Genomic DNA, 20324 nt, shown 5'->3' on the forward strand with positions numbered 1-20324 from the left:
TCAAGGATATTTCAGCCAGCCGCTGCAAAGTGAAAACAAAAACAGGAGTAAGATGTCATCCCTCCAAATCCTGCATTTGGGTCTTCAATCCAAGTGTACCCTGCACTTCTTCCGATGGGGTCGTCCCACCTCCCTCAGAAGGCACAGCCGCATGTGTGGGGTTCGACGTTGGATCTGTCCTTGACACTATGCATGCTGAGTCCTCTAAGGCATCCATTCCTTCTGAATTTTCTGCGGCTGGTTTAGGGAGGCTACCAAATGCCTGGGCTCAAGGAGATCTCACCAGCCAAAGAAGCAGCGGTCAAGGGCTCCTGCACTGTTTCCAATGGCTGATCCCCAGATCCAGTCACTGAGACAGAGCGGCGAAGATGTCTGTTGATCAGTCCCATGAAAGGTTGAGTTGGTGAGCTGAAACAGATCCCCGACTGTTTCCTTTCCTCTTTTTTCCCATCAATGACAGGTAAGAAAACAATTCGAGAAGAAAGTTTTCGATGCTCAAAGAGTGCTGTTGGCCATCTTGCTTCACCCCCCCCCCCCCCTCGCAACTATTGTTTTTAATTCAGGTTGGATACATGCATAACATATGTAAAAATTACTAATAACATGCTTATAATTATTTTTATCTTTCAGTAGACACCCCTTATGCAGAACATATGAAACATGGCCATGTCCAAACCATGGTGGCTTTCTCAGCCTAAGGACCAGGATCAGTTGTGAGGATTCACTCTGTGGCAACATTAGTTTAGCAGAAATGCAATAGGGGGGTGTCGTGAACACTACTGTAATTGATAGCCAGGATTTAATCTCCGCTATCACCAACAGTCCCTCCTCAACCACTCCTGTACAGTGCAGAGCCTTCCAAGAAATGGGGAAAGGTGAACAGAGATCTGTGAGATTGTGGAGAAGTACAGACAGTGTGTCATGTCACTGACTCCTGTCTGCTAACCTGGCTGAACGGTGGTTTGGCAGTATTTCATAGAGTTGATGAGGTTGCTGTTGGCTGGCTGACTAGACATGGCACACGATAATGTAATAATAATGGCCATCTCAGGTGCTTGCTTTTTATATTATTATAAAATCTGTTGTTATTTGCTGGCCTCTACTTTTCTGGTTCTATATGTGCTTAAGAGTGCACATGTGTGATATATGCTAATGTTCTAAATATTTACATGAGTAATGAGCATGAAATGCTAGTGCTTAGGTTCTACAACTGTATAATTCACAAGGGTGCTCTACTGTACACACTCAAGGCTGGCTCAACCTATGGTCCAGAGGAAGTATCGGCTCAGGGTGCTGGTGATAAAGGGCATCAAAATATCAGTCAAGCATCTATCCATCTCTATTCCCTCTCCCCGACCTGTGGTCCAGCATCCCCCTCCCTCCCCCGCCTACCTTCAAACTCCTAGAGAATACCAGAAGCAATTTGTACACGTTGCTTGCGCCTAGCACAGAGACTTCCTTCAGCTGCACCCTGCCCACTCTGATCCAACTTCCTGTTTCTGGCAAGGTGACACACAGCCGAGGGAAGGCTCTCGGCTAAGCAGGGACAGGGTGTGTTTCACTGCTGCTGCTTGAGCCTTCTAGGAGCTGGAAGGCAGACCTTGGGGTGGGGGGCAGGACTGCATGCAGGGGGAAGGGGAAAAAAGAAGGAGAGATGACAGACCACGATTTTATCACCAGCAGGGGAGGGGGTTGGACTTCAGAGAGAGGGAGAAATACCAGATTGCGAATAGTGGGGGGGAAGGGAGCACCAGTGCAAAAGTTGTCTCAAAGCACTACAGTCCCTTGAGCCAGCCCTATACATATGTCACCAGGGACAAGAGACTTTACAGCAATGAGTAAATCTTTCAGTGTGCTAGAGATACTGAGGCCACATGACTAAAGTGTGTGAAAGAAAAAAACTTCTTCACCTTTAGAGGTGATCAGGTTTTCAGTCTGAACTTCCTCATCTCCAGGTGCTCTGAAAAAGGACAGACAGACAGCACTCTTTAGTCAACAGACACTACAAAAAATATTGCTGAGGAGGAAGAGAGGCATGATAGTACACACACGCCACCGAACTCATAGATGGTCAAGGTGTAGAAGGAAAAGGCAGGCACATTAAGAGTACACAAGACACAGCTCTCAAACAGGGGTCACAGTGCAGGCAACAGGCTTTGCAAGGGCATTAGGTATCCTAGGTAAGCCTTTAGCTTTGCCCCTCCTGCCTGAGATTTGTATAATTAAACTCAGCAATCATAATTATCCCAACATCGCCCTTCCCAGAGCAATCCTGCACAAAACTAACACAATACTTTTGTTTTATATATATTTACATAACATGAACAATTTTCATTTATCCAGCTAAATGGAATATTGGAAAATTGTAAAAATCTAAAAATTAACTACTTGGACCAATCAATTAAGAGTTCTTAGAGCTATAATATTACTAAATTGCAAACATAACTCAAAAACTTAACAAAAACACAAACAAGTGCAGAAAAATAAAGACCTCAGTAGAAAATTTCACAACCATAGCACATTCGCTTTAAGGGTGGAATCATATAATCATTGGTCAGAAAAAAAGCCCCACTTTTCAAAAAGAGAAGAACTCTTATTTATTACAAAAAAAAAAATAAATCACATCCCATGCTTCACCTAAACCATCTAACCAACATAGAATATTAAATTATCTTTCAATGAGTGTCCGTATATCATGTGATAAATGGTCAAAACTCCATTTTGAAAACTGCCAGTCCTCTCTGTGAGTAAAAGTACTTGCTATTAATAGTTCTTTGAATTTGTGTGGCTGTCAGAACCTATTTTATCTAGATTGCAGCTGCTCTCTGCCACTCCTCAGAAGCTGCCTTCCTAGTTTGCATAACATTTAAGCCTGCCCTGGGTAAAGCAGGTATTTGTCTACACCAGAGATTCTCAACCTGGTCTTCAAGAAGCACCCAGCCAGTCCAGGTTATCAAGATTTTCCAAATGCATATGTAAGAGATAGATAGATTTATATTCAGTGAAGACAGTGCATGCAATCTCTCTGATTACACATTCATTGAGTGGCTATCCTGAAAACTTCATTGACTGAGTGTGTCTCAAGGACTGGATTGAGAACAACTGGTTTGCTCTGACCAGGGCACACAGAGGCAGCAGAAGAGAATGCAACATTTGCTACAGTGAGATCAGATGGATCAGTAGGTGGCGCTCATACTCAACTGATAACCTGATGAGCTAGCAAACACTTCACTCTCTCTGGTACTAGCCTTGCAATGACCAGGTTCTTCATATACAGTGGGGGAAATAAGTATTTGATCCCTTGCTGATTTTGTAAGTTTGCCCACTGACAAAGACATGAGCAGCCCATAATTGAAGGGTAGGTTATTGGTAACAGTGAGAGATAGCACATCACAAATTAAATCCGGAAAATCACATTGTGGAAAGTATATGAATTTATTTGCATTCTGCAGAGGGAAATAAGTATTTGATCCCCCACCAACCAGTAAGAGATCTGGCCCCTACAGACCAGGTAGATGCTCCAAATCAACTCGTTACCTGCATGACAGACAGCTGTCGGCAATGGTCACCTGTATGAAAGACACCTGTCCACAGACTCAGTGAATCAGTCAGACTCTAACCTCTACAAAATGGCCAAGAGCAAGGAGCTGTCTAAGGATGTCAGGGACAAGATCATACACCTGCACAAGGCTGGAATGGGCTACAAAACCATCAGTAAGACGCTGGGCGAGAAGGAGACAACTGTTGGTGCCATAGTAAGAAAATGGAAGAAGTACAAAATGACTGTCAATCGACAAAGATCTGGGGCTCCACGCAAAATCTCACCTCGTGGGGTATCCTTGATCATGAGGAAGGTTAGAAATCAGCCTACAACTACAAGGGGGGAACTTGTCAATGATCTCAAGGCAGCTGGGACCACTGTCACCACGAAAACCATTGGTAACACATTACGACATAACGGATTGCAATCCTGCAGTGCCCGCAAGGTCCCCCTGCTCCGGAAGGCACATGTGACGGCCCGTCTGAAGTTTGCCAGTGAACACCTGGATGATGCCGAGAGTGATTGGGAGAAGGTGCTGTGGTCAGATGAGACAAAAATTGAGCTCTTTGGCATGAACTCAACTCGCCGTGTTTGGAGGAAGAGAAATGCTGCCTATGACCCAAAGAACACCATCCCCACTGTCAAGCATGGAGGTGGAAATGTTATGTTTTGGGGGTGTTTCTCTGCTAAGGGCACAGGACTACTTCACCGCATCAATGGGAGAATGGATGGGGCCATGTACCGTACAATTCTGAGTGACAACCTCCTTCCCTCCGCCAGGGCCTTAAAAATGGGTCGTGGCTGGGTCTTCCAGCACGACAATGACCCAAAACATACAGCCAAGGCAACAAAGGAGTGGCTCAGGTAGAAGCACATTAGGGTCATGGAGTGGCCTAGCCAGTCACCAGACCTTAATCCCATTGAAAACTTATGGAGGGAGCTGAAGCTGCGAGTTGCCAAGCGACAGCCCAGAACTCTTAATGATTTAGAGATGATCTGCAAAGAGGAGTGGACCAAAATTCCTCCTGACATGTGTGCAAACCTCATCATCAACTACAGAAGACGTCTGACCGCTGTGCTTGCCAACAAGGGTTTTGCCACCAAGTATTAGGTCTTGTTTGCCAGAGGGATCAAATACTTATTTCCCTCTGCAGAATGCAAATAAATTCATATACTTTCCACAATGTGATTTTCCGGATTTAATTTGTGATGTGCTATCTCTCACTGTTACCAATAACCTACCCTTCAATTATGGGCTGCTCATGTCTTTGTCAGTGGGCAAACTTACAAAATCAGCAAGGGATCAAATACTTATTTCCCCCACTGTATATATATTTTAACAGAGCCCAGCAAAGTAGCAGCAATGGGCGCTACCCACAAATACTCCCCCTTTCAAAATCGTTATATGCCAAGAGTCTGTAGAAACAAGGTTGAAATGTCTTGCTGAATTAACTAACAGATCTGTTACTAGCTTTTGGAAATTATCTTCAGATAAGTGTGTTATCTTAGCAGAAAATTAACTGCAAATATTGGAGAGTGTTGTCAGAATATAACAGAATTTAAAGTCACTGTGAGTGTGATAATTACACTCTGAAATATCTTCCTTCACTGTAAGAGGAAGGAGAATGGCATAACGAGTTAGAAAATCCCTTTACAAAACATTTTTTAGAAGTAAGGCGGGAGGTTTAAAAGGTAAGCAAGAGAAGTGGTAGGATCTGAGTGATGGGAAAGAAAGGGTTAACTCAGTTTAGCTAGCTTATGAATACAGGAAGGTATTTGTCCTTTGCAGAAATTCAGGAAGAATATTACTTGCCAGGTGGAGATTTTCTGCAAATTGATCCAAGTGCAACATGTTTATGAAGAAAAATGGATTGGGCCTTGCAGGGACTGAGAGTTTATGGTGCTCATTGAATATGATAAAAAATAGGAATTACAAAATTTTATGGGTTTCTAAGGAGGGGGGAGTTCACTAATGGGTCAAAATTCAAAGCTAATTTAAGCAGGCAAGAGAGGCTCCTGCCAGCCTAAGTCATGCTCTGCGGGACAACCACCAATATTCAGGAACACAGAACTGGGCAGTGCTGCTGGGTATTGGCACTAACTGGCCATTTACAAGGTGGACAGGAAAGAGGCGTTCTGAGGATGGAGTTGGGAGGAACTGGCTGTAATATTCAGAGTAAGTGCCTTCACAGATAAGGGGTCCTTTTACTAAGGTGCACCAAAGAATGGCCTGTGTTTTGGATGCGCACATATCCATTTTTCAGCGTGCCTGTAAAAAAAAGCCCTTTTTATTTATTTTTTTGCTGAAAATGTACGTGTGGCAAAATAAAAATGGGCTCTGAGACCTGCCACCCATTGACTTACCTTAGATCCCTGGTGCTCTAGTGGGGTATCCTGAGCAGGAGCTATCCCCACTCGCTACCAACCCTAGCGGCTCCATTGGCTAAAATTGGCTCTTTAGCTTGGAAAAGAGACGGCTGAGGGGGGATATGACTGAGGTCTACAAAATCCTGAGCGGTGTAGAACAGGTAAAAGTGAATTGATTTTTCACTCTTTCAAAAAGGACAAAGACCAAGGAACACCCGATGAAAATACTTTTAAAACAAATAGGAGGAAATATTTTTTTCACTCTGAGAATAGTTGAGCTCTGGAACTCATTGCTGCAGGATGTGGTAACAGCAGTTAGGTTTAAAAAAGGTTTGGACAAGTTCTTGGAGGAAACGCCCATAGTCTCCTATTGAGACAGATATGGGGGATGCTACTGCTTACCCTGGGATTGGTAGTAAGGGATGTTGCTACTATTTGGGTTTCTGTCAGGTACTTGTGACCTGGATTGGCCACACTTGGAAGCAGGAAACTGAGCTAGATGGACAGCTATTCTTATGTTCTTAAAATGGCTGTCACGAGCTCTAGTGGTGGTCTCATGGTACTACTGCTAGAGATTTGTCTTCTCGGGATACCCCACTAGACCACCAAGAATGTAAGGTAGGCCCTAGGGAGTATCTAAATTCAAAGGAGGGATCTGATCGGGGGGGGGGGGGGGGAGGTAATCTGATCATGGAGGGGTTCAGGAGAGGGGGCTGATCATAGGGGGGATGGTCAGGTAGGAGATTGAAATCGGCAAAGGGAATGGGGAGAAGAAACTATCAGTTGCATTACATGGGTCCCAGATGGATATCAGCCGGGGCGCACATAAGTTCAGGTGTCCAGTAGTAGACCAATCAGACCTGGATATTTAATGATAGTGTCCAGACATGGCCCAGAATTGAATATCCGAGTCTCATTTAGCCAGCAACTGTCGGCATTTAAAAACACACTGACCACCACTAGCTGAATATTAACCAGTTAATTTACTTTTATGACAGAATGCAAAGAGGATTTGGAAAAGGACTTGTCAGAAAACACCGGGGGGGGGGGGGGGGGGGAAGAATATTTCCAGATGAAGGAAACCACATACCTACAGACAGTACATGACACCAGAAGTCTACATGCCCATGGCCTTAGGACAGCAGCTGGAAGAGGCACCTTGAGAAGAGAATGTTTCCTATCCAAACAGAGGTTTTACTGAGGGTTTGGGGAAGTTAGCAGATGTTCAAGTGAGGACGGAACCAAGTTCTTATTAGGAAGAGTGTCGGGAAAGACTTCTAAGGGAACACAGGGGCTTTCACAGATGGGCTGTGTGGCTGGGAGATGTGAAATAGCAGCATTTTGGAAGAAGAAGTTGGTAATGGAGATAACTGGAAACACAAATAAAGGCAAAGAGGATGGGAAAACTTAACAACCATGAGGGGAAGGGAGAGAAGTAGGAAGGCTGGATAGGATCATGGAAAATAAGGGGAATTCAAATGGTCCATAACTGAGGTGAGGAGGTGGGGTTTGTGAATGCCACATATTATGGGATAGAAGCAGAGAGACCCTAGGGGGGAGGGGGCAGGGGCTGAGCTTCACATTCAAAGAGGGCTCCAGGGGGTCTTGTTTTCTTGGTGAACTGTTGTGGTTTGATAAACTGGTGAATTGTGCAAATCTGTAGAATTTTAATTGCATTGGTGCTATTAGAAATAATTCAGGGTCGTTAGAAATGCAGGTCCGTGGTGCTGTTCAAAATAATACAAAGTTTCAAATTTTTTTTTAAGTTGTAAATTTACAGAAATCTTTGTATTCTGCTGTAAGCTAATAGCCAGAGAGGAGCCATAGTTAAATCTTTCATTGACTTGTCCTAAACTCCCAAAGGGGAGGTTTTTGTTCTCATGCTTTGTCCTTTTACCTCAGGGAGGATAGAAGAGGAGGAAGATAAGGCTTATTACCTGCTTGCTCTCAGTCTCTGCTGTGCACTTACCTGGGTTTTTGGTTGAAGTTACCACATCTGCATCTCCTGCCTGGATAATAAAAAAAGAACAGAAGGGTGTGAGTGACACTGGTCATAGGGAGAGCAAGCAGCACGATTGCCTGGAGTCCTAGTGCTAGTAGGGCCTTGCTGGGCAAAGTTGCATGATGTCTCTGAGGCAGGGCTTCAATGCCAAGCACTAACTGGACTTAGTCTCTGCCATGATTCTCGGTGTGTCTAAGGCTGGTGCTGTTTGAGCTCCTTACCAGGCCCAGATTTAGGTATAGTCAATGTGGACAACTGCCTCTGGAGTAGGGTTACCATATGGCTCCAGGAAAAGGAGGACAGATTGAGCCAGTCTAGGTTTTACTTCCATTGCTTTCAATGAAAGCAAAACCTGGACTGGATCAATGTGTCCGCCTTATACTATATGCTGAGCCCACCAAAAACCTACTGTACCCAACTGTACACCACTACAATAGTCCTTATGGGTGAAAGGGTCACTTATATGTGGATACAGTAGGTTTTGGGGGAGTGTGGATGGGCTCACACTTTCCATAAGTGTAACAGGTAGCATGGGATATAGGGCCTAGGTCCTCCTCTCTATAGTGCACTTCATGGACCACTACACTACTCCAGGGAACTGCTTGCTGCTCTATTAGACCTGGTTATAACATCTGAAGCTGTCATACAAGCCAGTAATATTTTTAATCGCATCTTTGGGGGTGGGAGGGGGGTCAGTGACCACTGGGGGAGTAAGGAGGGGTCAGACCTGATTCCCTCTAGTGATCATATGGTCATTTAGGGCACCTTTTTGGGCCTTATTCGTTCTAAAAACAGGTCTAGACCAAAACGTTGAAGTTTCAGCCCTAGATGTTTCCATTTTGTTCCATTATGGCTGTAAAACATCCAAGTGTTAAGAACACCCTAAGCCCGCCACTGAAATGGTCCTGACATGCCCCTTTGTGATTTGGATGCACTGCAGATGAATTGCATAGGTAAACGTCTGCAACACAGGTTTCAAAAATACCGATTTGGACGTTTTGAGAAGAAATTCATCCAAACGCTGCTTTAGGACGCTTTTTGGACGTTTTTCTCTTTCAAAAATGAGCTCCTTAGTAAATGAGGCTGTTAGGTGATAGGCTTATGGAGGCTCCACAGAACATTGCACAGATATGAGTGTGGTCTACCTGCTGTTGCCACATTTGCTCCACTTACTCAGAATTAGAAGAATTCCCAGCATGAACAGGACCACAGCAAACGCCAGGCCACCAATCCTCAAACTTTCATAATCTGTAGTTAAAAAAAAAACTGCTTTCATGTCACATTAACTTCATACTTCTTCCTCCAGCAGTTCATATATTACACACACATACACAGGCACAGCTGTGAGAAAACCCAGCGAACAGAAGTATCCTAGTGCTATACCTTACATTTAGGTTAGTTAAGTATATAAAATATCAGTGCTTTTTTTGTGCCGGTACGCACCGATACAGCGTATCAGCACCTTTTTCCTGAGGTCCGGCTCACCTGCCTGCTCCCATCCATTCCTGCTCCCGCGCTCCGTTGAAATCTTTTGATTACCCGAAGTCGCGATTCTCCTCTCTCCCCTGCCCTCCCCTCCATGTCCAGCAATTCTCTCTCCCCTCCCCTGCCCTTCATGTCCACCATGTCGCCTCTCTCCCCTGCCCTCCCCTCTCCAAGTCGCAGCGAACCGGAAGTGAAGGCAGCAGTGCTCACTGAGGCAGGCAGGCAGGCAGGCTCATCTCCTCTCGCATCGCTTCCCTCTCAGCGCTTCCCGCCTTCAAATTCATTTGAACAGCTCCCAGGGTACAGGACGGTTTTGAGCGCCGCGGCACTGTGTTTTAGTTTCACACGAGTGCTCAACTGGCTTTTTGGTTTTTTGTGTGTGTTCTAGCTCCTATGATCACATGCTGAGGACCCTTGACAAAGCGGAAGCGAAACAAGTCCATCGGGACCTCATTCTTGCATAGCATCCACGGAGCATCGGAGTGACGGAGCACAGATGAAAAGATAAGTGTGTTTTGATGATTTTGCCACTATTAGATCAATGAGAGGTTTTTCACCCATGATTACTTTTTCACTGTGAGCCCTAAATGTTTCCGGTTAATCAAACTAGGCTGAGCCACAGCAGTATGAGGTTTCCTCTCATTGTTAATATAAACATAAATGTTAGTACACAGTAGCCTATGTGTGCATGCGCAGCAGAGATTCACTCAGTGTATTGCTGTAGAACTTACAAATTGTGAATCAGATCTTTATTGTAAATTCTAATTAGTGCCAATTAGTGCTCATTATTGCTTGTTAAGAGCTGGTGGTATCAGCACTGATTAGTTTGTAAAGCCAATTAAGTTATGCGTGTTGTTATAGAATACGCTTGGATTTTGGAGTGGATCTCTAGGCGCGCTATAGAGAATCAGGAGGATAATGAGTATGTACTATCTAGGATCTCTGAGAACTAAAGAAACAAAAGTCATTCTTCCAGGCTCACCATAATAAAAGGGGTCAAGTTCCTTGCTTTCTTCATTGGTCGCTGCAGCTAAAAGAGAGATTGTTTTATTACATTATACAGAGATAGAGAACTAGAAATCATTTTATTCATCACCACATATTTAAAATTCCATCTTATTTGGTGCTTTTTATCAAGAAGGATGAAAACCAGGTAAACCTCTTAACCTACAGATCAGTTGTGGTAAATCTGTATCTTTTGTAGTTCATAATCTGGGTAGGGTGCTCTCATACCTTTCTTTAAGAATCGCTCTTCTTTAACAGGAAAGAAGTAGAAAAGGTACTTTCTGAGGCATCAGACCAAAAATAAAGGGCCTACTATTCAAAAGTAAATTTAGGAGCATAAAAGCTAGATGGTAATAGGAGCCAATTTAGGGGCCCTTTTACCAAGCTGCACTGGTGACGGGGGCCGTTTTTCCAGTGCGCCAGTGCCCTTTTTACCACAGCGGGTAAAAAGACCCCAGGCACACACGGCCATGTGGTAAGAGAAGTCTTACCGCATGGCCATGTGACAGGGAGCCCTTACTGCCACCCATGGAGGTGGCAATAAGGGCTCCTGCAGTAACCTGGTGTAACCGGGCAGCGTGCGGCGATGCCTGGTTACCGCCACCCACGCCATTTCCAGCGGTTTTCTTTTTCCCCGGAAATGGCGCACACTTGGGGCAGGACTACTGTCAGCAGCCGCGTTGGGCTGGCGGTAGTCCCGAAAGAGTGAGCGGTAAGCCCACGTTGGGCTTAACCACCACTCTGTAAAAGGGCCTCGAGGTGGGGAAAGGAAGTTAGAAGTTTAGTATTGATTTTCAGCACTAGGCTCATAGATCAGACAATAAATCTAGGCAAATGAATGGCAGGCTGAAATTTATAAGCATAACTTTTAAGCTCCTAAATTAAAATGAATTTTCAGCTGAAAAAGTATGCTCCTAAGTTTGCCTGAAAATAGGACACAAATTTAGGAACCTAGTTTAGGAGTGTAAATTTAGGAGTTCGCCCAATTTTTTTTTTTATTTTAAGATCTGGTCCTTGAAGGTAGTATTCTGTGCAATCAGAATACCTGACTTCTGTTTACAGCTCTGTCTTTTGCTCACCAGGCTAAGAATGAGAATGACGCTGTAGGAGATCTGGGTTCTGCTCTAGACTCTTGTCTCTTCCTCACCAGCTTGGCTGGGGCTCAGAGTTCAGTTACAAGAAACCTAGGTTCTGTTCTTGGCTCTGTCTCTTACTCATCATGATGGCCAGGGCTGGGACTGTTACTAAAAGTGCAGAGATAATTCCTCCATGTGATTCGAGAGCATCTAATACTGCACCTGCACCATAAAAACACCAGAAGCAGAGGCGGTTCTTGTCCCTATTCCAATGTTGTCCATTTTCTGCATTTTCTGAATACCAGCAGTAATTAGGTCATTTGAGATTTTCAGTGATTAATCAGGCTTCAACTGGGGAGAGTTATGCTATAACTGGCCTAGCATCTAATATCATCATGACATCGTAGAATGCATCACTCCATACATACCCAGCACAGGAACCAATAAAGAGCAAAGGAAAAGTATCACCGTCTCCATGGCAACTGCAAAACATAAGAAGACCAGGGTAGTAATTGCTGGCTGTCATTAATGTGCAGCCTAAGCAGAGTTTAACCTCCTGTCCCTCACATTGGTAACATGAGCTTTGGGGCACAGACCTATCCAACAGGATCTGAGTTCCAGCCCCACCACCACCACCACAATTTGTATGCCTCACTGTATCTATCCCTGCCAAGTGTTCAGATTTAGAAAAGGTGAGTGATTAATCTAAAAAAAATTCAAACCCACCATTCAGTATCAGCAAGGAACATTCTGTGGACTACTCATGACATTTTTCTGCTACTTTACTGTATTTTTCCTGTTGTCTATAGCAAGTAGATTACTTTAAGATACAGTTTACTTGAAAAGGACAACAGAAAATCAAGATGGTCCCTCAATTGTCATAAAACATATCTATATGAGCAGTATCTTTCAAGATCTTAATTGTTGCTGAGGGTTCCCCCCCCCCCCCCCCTTTTTTTAACATCGCCATGCTGGGACAGACCAAGGTAAAATTATGTATCATACCTGATAATTTTCTTTCCATTAATCATAGCTGATCAATCCATAGACTGGTGGGTTGTGTCCATCTACCAGCAGGTGGAGATAGAGAGCAAACTTTTGCCTCCCTATATGTGGTCATGTGCTGCCGGAAACTCCTCAGTATGTCGATATCAAAGCTCCATCCGCAGGACTCAGCACTTAGAGAATTACACCCACGAAGGGACACTCTGCCCAGCTCACCACCGCCGAAACGGGGGAGGGGAATTAACCCAGCTCATCCCCACACAAGTGGGGGAGGGGAATCCGTCCAGCTCATCCCCGCGGAGCGGGGGAGGGACACCACACCCGCCGATGCGGGGGGATCTGGCTTATCCTGCAACCGCAACCGCGGGAGGAGCTGACTGACCCTAACACCGCCGAAGCGGGAGGGGTACAAAGCTGCCCTACAGCCGCACGAAGCGGGAGGGAGTGCCGGCAGAATTTAAATCTCAATCCAGCCCCGTAAAACGGAGGGGAGAGGAATGCAGCAGCTCACTGTAACACAAACTCGTCTCAACTCTTGAAGAATCCAAGTGAAAAAACTTGAACACGAAGTCTTTCTGAAGTAACTGAAGACTAAACTTGAACCTGAAATGCAACCAGAATAAAAACAGTACAGATATCTGGGAGGGGCTATGGATTGATCAGCTATGATTAATGGAAAGAAAATTATCAGGTATGATACATAATTTTACCTTCCATATCATCAAGCTGATCAATCCATAGACTGGTGGGATGTACCGAAGCAGTACTCACCCAGGGCGGGACATTGAAATCCCTGACCGCAACACTGAAGCTCCAAACCGGGCTTCCGCCCGAGCCGCCACAGTCAAGCGGTAATGCTTGGAGAATGTATGAGCCGAAGCCCAAGTTGCCGCCTTGCATATCTCTTCCAAGGAGACGGACCCGGCCTCTGCCATCGAGGCCGCCTGAGCTCTAGTGGAGTGAGCCTTCAGCTGGATAGGCGGCACCTTCCCCGCGGCCACATAAGCCGCTGCAATGGCTTCCTTGACCCATCTTGCCACTGTAGGCTTAGCAGCCTGCAGACCCGTACGAGGACCTGCAAACAGGACAAACAGATGATCCGATTTCCGGAAATCATTGGTCACTTCCAAGTATCTGATGATGACTCGTCTCACATCCAGATATTTAAGAGCAGAGTACTCCTCTGGGTAGTCCTCCCTACGAAAGGAAGGGAGACAGAGCTGCTGATTCACATGGAAGCGAGAAACAATCTTGGGCAGTGTAAGGAAGGCACTGTGCGAATAGTCACTCCTGCCTCAGTGAACTGCAGAAAGGGCTCTCGACATGAGAGCGCCTGGAGCTCGGAAACTCTTCTGGCTGAAGTGATAGCCACCAAAAAGACTGCTTTCAACGTCAGGTCTTTCAGAGATGCCCTCGACAAGGGTTCAAAAGGTGGCTTCTGCAATGCTCTTAGCACCAGGTTGAGATTCCACGCAGGCACCACTGAGTGCAGAGGAGGGCGCAGGTGATTAACTCCCTTGAGAAAGCGCACCACATCTGGCTGCGAAGCCAGGGAAGCACCCTTCAGGCGGCCCCTGAAGCAAGCTAGAGCCGCTACCTGGACTTTAAGGGAACTGAGCGACAGTCCTTTCTCCAGACCTTCTTGCAGGAACGCCAACACTGAAGAAATTGGAGCAGTGAAGGGAGAAAGTGAGCCTGCTTCACACCACGCTGCAAATATACGCCAAACCCTGGCGTAAGCAGTAGAAGTAGAGCGCTTCCTCGCTCTTAGCATAGTGGCGATGACCTTGTCTGAGAAGCCCTTCTTTCTCAGACGCTGCCGCTCAATAGCCAGGCCGTAAGACCAAAGGGGGAGGGATCCTCCATCACCACGGGACCCTGATGTAACAGGCCCTGCTCCACTGGCAGCCGCAGAGGATCGTCGACTGAGAGCCTGATCAAGTCCGCATACCAGGGACGTCTGGGCCAATCCGGACCCACCAGGATTACCCTGCCGGGATGCTTTGCCACCCGGTCTAGCACCCTGCCCAACATGGGCCAGGGCGGGAACACATAGAGAAGCTCTTGAGTCGGCCACTGTTGGAGAAGAGCATCTACTCCCAGGGAGCGAGGGTCCCGTCCTCTGCTGAAAAAGCGCGGCACTTGGCAATTGGCCGATGACGCCATCAGATCTAGGCTCGGCTGGCCCCAGCGCTTCGTGATGTCCAAGAACGCCTGAGCAGATAGCTGCCACTCTCCGGGCTCCAAGGTATGGCGACTGAGAAAGTCCGCCTTGACATTCATGACTCCGGCAATGTGGGCCGCTGACAGCTGCTCCAGGTTCGCTTCTGCCCACTGGCATAGATTCATAGCCTCCTTGGCTAGAGGGGCGCTCTTGGTACCTCCCTGGCGGTTGACATAGGCCACAGCCGTGGCATTGTCCGACAGGACCCGTACCGGCTTCAACACCAGTACCGGGATGAACTCCAAAAGCGCCAACCGAATGGCTCTGAGTTCCAGGAGGTTGATAGACCACTTTGCCTCTGCAGGAGACCAGAGCCCCTGCGCTGTCCTTCCCAAGCAGTGGGCTCCCCAGCCCGACAAAGAGGCGTCCGTCGTGACGACAATCCACTCCGGGGTCACCAGAGGCATTCCCGCAGACAACTTGTCTGTCTGCATCCACCAGCTCAGCGCCTTGCGCACTGCTGGGTCCAAGGGAAGGCGCACAGCATAATCCTCTGACATCGGAGTCCAGCGCTGCAGCAGAGATTGTTGTAGTGGTCTCATATGAGCCCTGGCCCAGGGCACTACTTCCATCGTGGCCGTCATAGAGCCCAACAGCTGCACATAGTCCCAAGCCCGAAGAGGAGAGGCTACTAGGAACTGGTCCACCTGAGCCTGAAGCTTGACAATCCGATTGTCTGGCAGGAACACTGCCCACTTGGGTGTCGAATCGAACTCCCAGATACTCCAGGGACTGAGTCGGGCGCAGCTGGCTTTTCTCCCAGTTGATGATCCATCCCAGGGAGCTCAAAAGAGCAACTACCCGGTCCACAGCTTTGCCGCACTCTGCATAAGAGGGGGCTCGGATCAACCAGTCGTCCAGATAAGGATGGACTTGTACTCCTTCCTTTCGCAGGAAGGCCGCGATGACCACCATTACTTTGGAAAAGGTCCGCGGAGCAGTAGCCAACCCGAACGGGAGGGCTCTGAACTGGAAGTGTCGGCCCAGGACTGCAAAACGCAGAAAGCGTTGATGAGGAGGCCAGATGGGAATATGCAAGTATGCTTCCTTGATGTCCAAGGATGCCAGGTACTCCCCTGCCTTCACTGCCGCTATAACAGAGCGGAGAGTCTCCATGCGAAAGTGCCGCACTTTCAAGGCCCGATTGACCCCTTTGAGGTCGAGGATAGGCCGGACAGAACCTCCTTTCTTTGGTACCACAAAGTAAATGGAGTAACGCCCCTTGCCAAGCTGACTTTCTGGCACCGGAACGACCGCACCCAGGCGGATCAGATTGTCCAAAGTCTGCTGCACTGCCACAGCTTTGACCGGAGACTTGCAGGGAGAGAGTACAAACCCGTCTCTTAAGGGTCGGCAGAACTCTAGCTTGTAGCCGTCTCTGATGACTTCCAGCACCCAAGCGTCTGAAGTTATTGTGGTCCACTTGCCCAGAAACGAGGACAGCCGTCCTCCAATCTGCACTGGGGCGTGGACCAAGACCCCGTCATTGGGTACGAGACCCTGGGGGAGGACCGGAGGGAGCACCTCCGGGACAGCGGTCTCTGCGAAAGGAATGCTGCTTGGGGGAGAAATTCCTCTTAAAGGAAGAGGGGGCAGAGGAACCCGACCTGCCCGGGCGGTACCGACGGGCTTCCTGAAACCGTCCTCTGGAGGTACCGGGACGAGCACTAGCCCGAGCCCTGACCTCTGGTAACTTCTTGCCCTTAGACGTGCCGAGATCGGTCACGATTTTGTCCAGCTCGACCACAAAGAGCAGCTTGCCTTTAAAAGGCAATCTAGCCAGGCGGGATTTAGAGGCGTGGTCAGCAGACCAATGTTTCAGCCAAAGCCACCGCCGCGCAGAGACTGTCTGAGCCATGCCTTTAGCTGAGGCTCTCAAGACATCATACAGCAAGTCTGCCAATTAGGCTAAGCCCGATTCCAGGGCCGGCCAATCAGCCCTCAAGGAATGATCCGAGGGGGAAGCCCGCTGCACCATAGACAGGCACGCCCTGGCCACATAGGAGCCGCAAACTGAGGCCTGCAAACTTAAAGCAGCTGCCTCAAAGGACGACCTTAAGGCCGCCTCCAATCTTCTGTCTTGGGCGTCCTTTAGGGCCGTGCCACCTTCCACCGGCAACGCCGTTTTCTTAGTCACCGCAGTGATTAAAGAATCCACGGTAGGCCACAGATAGGCCTCACGTTCACTTTCAGTCAAAGGATAGAGGCGGGACATAGCCCTAGCCACTTTAAGGCTCGCTTCAGGGACATCCCATTGAGCCGAAATTAAGGTGTGCATGGCATCATGCACGTGGAAGGTTCTAGGCGGGCGCTTCGTCCCCAGCATAATGGCAGAGCCAACAGGGGCTGAGGGAGAGACGTCCTCCGGAGAGGAAATCTTCAAAGTGTCCATGGCCTGTAACAACAGGTTGGGCAAATCCTCTGAGCTAAAAAGCCGCGCTGCAGAGGGGTCATCCCATAGGCGTAGACTGGGGGGGGCGAGGGGTGGCAGTGCCCCCCCAAACGACGCGAGGCGCTGCCGCGCCATTAGTTAAAAAAAAAAAAAAAGTTAAAAAAAAAAAAAAAAAAACACATGCAGGCACGCGCTCCTCTCCGTCCGATTGGCTTCCCTGCCCTCTCTATCTGCGTCCCGCCTTCCTCTGACGTCATTTCCTTTCGGGCGGGACGCAGACAGAGAGGGCAGGGAAGCCAATCGGACGGAGAGGAGCGTCTCCGTCTACTCCTCTCTCTTCCTCCCTCCCTCCGGCGCAGGCAGCAGTCTTTTCCAGCGTTCCTGGCAGCGGTAGCGTTGTACACGCTGCCTTTGGCTGTGCCCCGAAGCCTTCTCTTCAAGTTCCTGTTCCCGCATAGGTGGGAACAGGAACTTGAAGAGAAGGCTTCCGGGGCAGACCGAAGGCAGCGTGTATATCGCTACAGCTGCCAGGAACGCTGGAAAAGACTGCTGCCTGCGCCGGAGGGAGGGAGGGAGGGAGGAAGAGAGGGGGTAAACGGAGTCACCATCTTGGACCTCGCGCGGGGGGGAGGGGTGGGGAGCAGAGGGAAGATGGATAGTACTGGGAGGGGTGGGGGAGCAGAGGGAAGGAGCAAGAGATGGATGGGACTGGGAGGGTGGGAAGCAGTGGGAAGGAGCAGGAGATGGATGGGACTGGGAGGGTGGGAAGCAGTGGGAAGGAGCAGGAGATGGATGGGACTGGGAGGGGTGGGGAGCAGCGGGAAGGAGCAAGAGATGGTTGGGACTGGGAGGGGTGGGGAGCAGAGGGAAGGAGCAGGAGATGGATGGGACTGGGAGGGTGGGAAGCAGTGGGAAGGAGCAGGAGATGGATGGGACTGGGAGGGTGGGAAGCAGTGGGAAGGAGCAGGAGATGGATGGGACTGGGAGGGTGGGAAGCAGTGGGAAGGAGCAGGAGATGGATGGGACTGGGAGGGGTGGGGAGCAGCGGGAAGGAGCAAGAGATGGTTGGGACTGGGAGGGGTGGGGAGCAGAGGGAAGGAGCAGGAGATGGATGGGACTGGGAGGGTGGGAAGGAGCAGGAGATGGATGGGACTGGGAGGGTGGGAAGCAGTGGGAAGGAGCAGGAGATGGATGGGACTGGGAGGGGTGGGGAGCAGCGGGAAGGAGCAAGAGATGGTTGGGACTGGGAGGGGTGGGGAGCAGAGGGAAGGAGCAGGAGATGGATGGGACTGGGAGGGTGGGAAGCAGTGGGAAGGAGCAGGAGATGGATGGGACTGGGAGGGTGGGAAGGAGCAGGAGATGGATGGGACTGGGAGGGTGGGAAGCAGTGGGAAGGAGCAGGAGATGGGTGGGACTGGGAGGGTGGGAAGCAGTGGGAAGGAGCAGGAGATGGATGGGACTGGGAGGGGTGGGGAGCAGCGGGAAGGAGCAAGAGATGGTTGGGACTGGGAGGGGTGGGGAGCAGAGGGAAGGAGCAGGAGATGGATGGGACTGGGAGGGTGGGAAGCAGTGGGAAGGAGCAGGAGATGGATGGGACTGGGAGGGGTGGGGAGCAGCGGGAAGGAGCAAGAGATGGTTGGGACTGGGAGGGGTGGGGAGCAGAGGAAAGGAGCAAGAGATGGATGGGACTGCGAGGGGTGGGGAGCAGAGGGATGGACCAGGAGATGGATGGGATTTGGAGAGGTCAGGCACAGCAGAGGGAAGGAGCAAGAGATGGATGGGACGGAGGGATGGTGAGCAGAGGGAAGGAACAGAAGATGGATGGGACTGGGAGGGGTGGGGAGCAGAGGGAAGGAGCAAGAGATGGATGGGACTGGGAGGGTGGGGAGCAGAGGGAAGCCTACTGGAAAGAAGACACTGCATAAAACAGAAGACACTGGGATCAAAGCGAATAGAAAAACTACATGATCAGACAACAAAGGTAAATAAAAGTTTATTTTATTCATAATTTATTAATTGAAATGTCAGCTTTTTGAAATGTGCATCTGTGATATTTTGCCTGTAAATTTCATTTCCTTCCTCCATATTAGCATATTCATTTGCATATGTATATATGCAAATGATATGCTAATATGCTCCGCCCATTTTTTGCCCCCCCAAATGAAACAGTCAAACTACGCCTATGGGTCATCCGCTCCATCCGAGCGGGGATCCGTCTCCTCCAAGGAATCCGCAAAGGACCGTTGGGAGAACTCAGATACGCTGCCCTCATCTACATCGGAGGAGACAAAGTCCTCCAAGGCCTGTGAATCAACCCGAGGGCGTTTACCTCTGGGAACCTCAACCTCTTTACCAGACGAGGGAGCAGGGGCAGCGTTTTGCATAAGGAAGGCCTGATGCAGCAGCAAAACAAACTCGTGGGAGAAACCCCCCAGACTGTGCACTTCCGCAGCCTGGGCTACAGCCCTAGACGCACCCTCAACCAGCGCTCGCAAGAGCAGGGGAGAGACATGCTGCGCATCCAAAATGGCGTCCGGCGCGACACTCCGCGAAGGAGCCGCGCGGGAAGAACGGCGCTTAACTTTAGCCGCTTTTGTGCCGTCGCCCAAATTAAGGGCGTTCATGGCATTAATGTCTCCAACCTCAAGGGCGGCCCAAGAAGAAGCCGTCCGAGCCGCGTGGCCGGCCAAGATGGTGGAGGCGAGGAGCGGGGGATGGGCATTTATGGCGGGAAAAACCGCCACGCCGGAGGAAGGACCGGGACATTCATCGGTCACGAAACTGTCACCCAACAAGGGCGAATCAGGCTTTAAGACCCCCGCATCCCCTCTAGAAGCGCTCAAGCGATCCGGGGAGCGACTCTTTGCGCCCTCACCCTCCGACGCCATATGCCACGAGGAGAAGAATCGGGGAACCCCCTGCCCGCTATAAAAAGGTAAAAATTACCTGCTGTCCGCTCCGAGCTGTAACGACCTGGTGTCCCAGTGAGTAGCTGCAATAAACGTTTAAATAAACGTCGAAATAAACGCCTTTAAGGACGTTCAAAATTTTTTTTTTTTTTTTTTTTAACGGAGCCAGCGGGAGGGGGGGAGAAAAGGAGGGACCTGGCACCACCAGGTTTGCACTTGCTCAAAAGAGCCCTCAACCCCAGGCACTCAACAAAACCTAAGAATTAGGCTTGGAGGCCTAGCCAGAGCTGCTGCTGTGTGTGACCACCACCTGCTGAG

General features: G+C 48.9%; 1 protein-coding gene across 1 annotated transcript in view; it reads right to left on the reverse strand.

The window, feature by feature from the left end:
- The window catches only part of LOC115482152, a 140322-nt gene that overhangs the window by 51855 nt on the left and 68143 nt on the right, over nucleotides 1-20324 (reverse strand). Inside the window, exons 2-6 of the mRNA XM_030221724.1 lie at nucleotides 11905-11958; nucleotides 10378-10425; nucleotides 9084-9158; nucleotides 7878-7917; nucleotides 1911-1960 (exon numbers count right to left, since the gene is read on the reverse strand). Coding sequence (XP_030077584.1) covers nucleotides 1911-1960; nucleotides 7878-7917; nucleotides 9084-9158; nucleotides 10378-10425; nucleotides 11905-11953 — 262 coding nt within the window. The 5' untranslated portion in view covers nucleotides 11954-11958. The remainder of the gene's footprint in view (nucleotides 1-1910; nucleotides 1961-7877; nucleotides 7918-9083; nucleotides 9159-10377; nucleotides 10426-11904; nucleotides 11959-20324) is intronic.

Source organism: Microcaecilia unicolor, chromosome 12 (genome assembly GCF_901765095.1).
Source record: "Microcaecilia unicolor chromosome 12, aMicUni1.1, whole genome shotgun sequence".
NCBI lineage: Eukaryota > Metazoa > Chordata > Amphibia > Gymnophiona > Siphonopidae > Microcaecilia > Microcaecilia unicolor.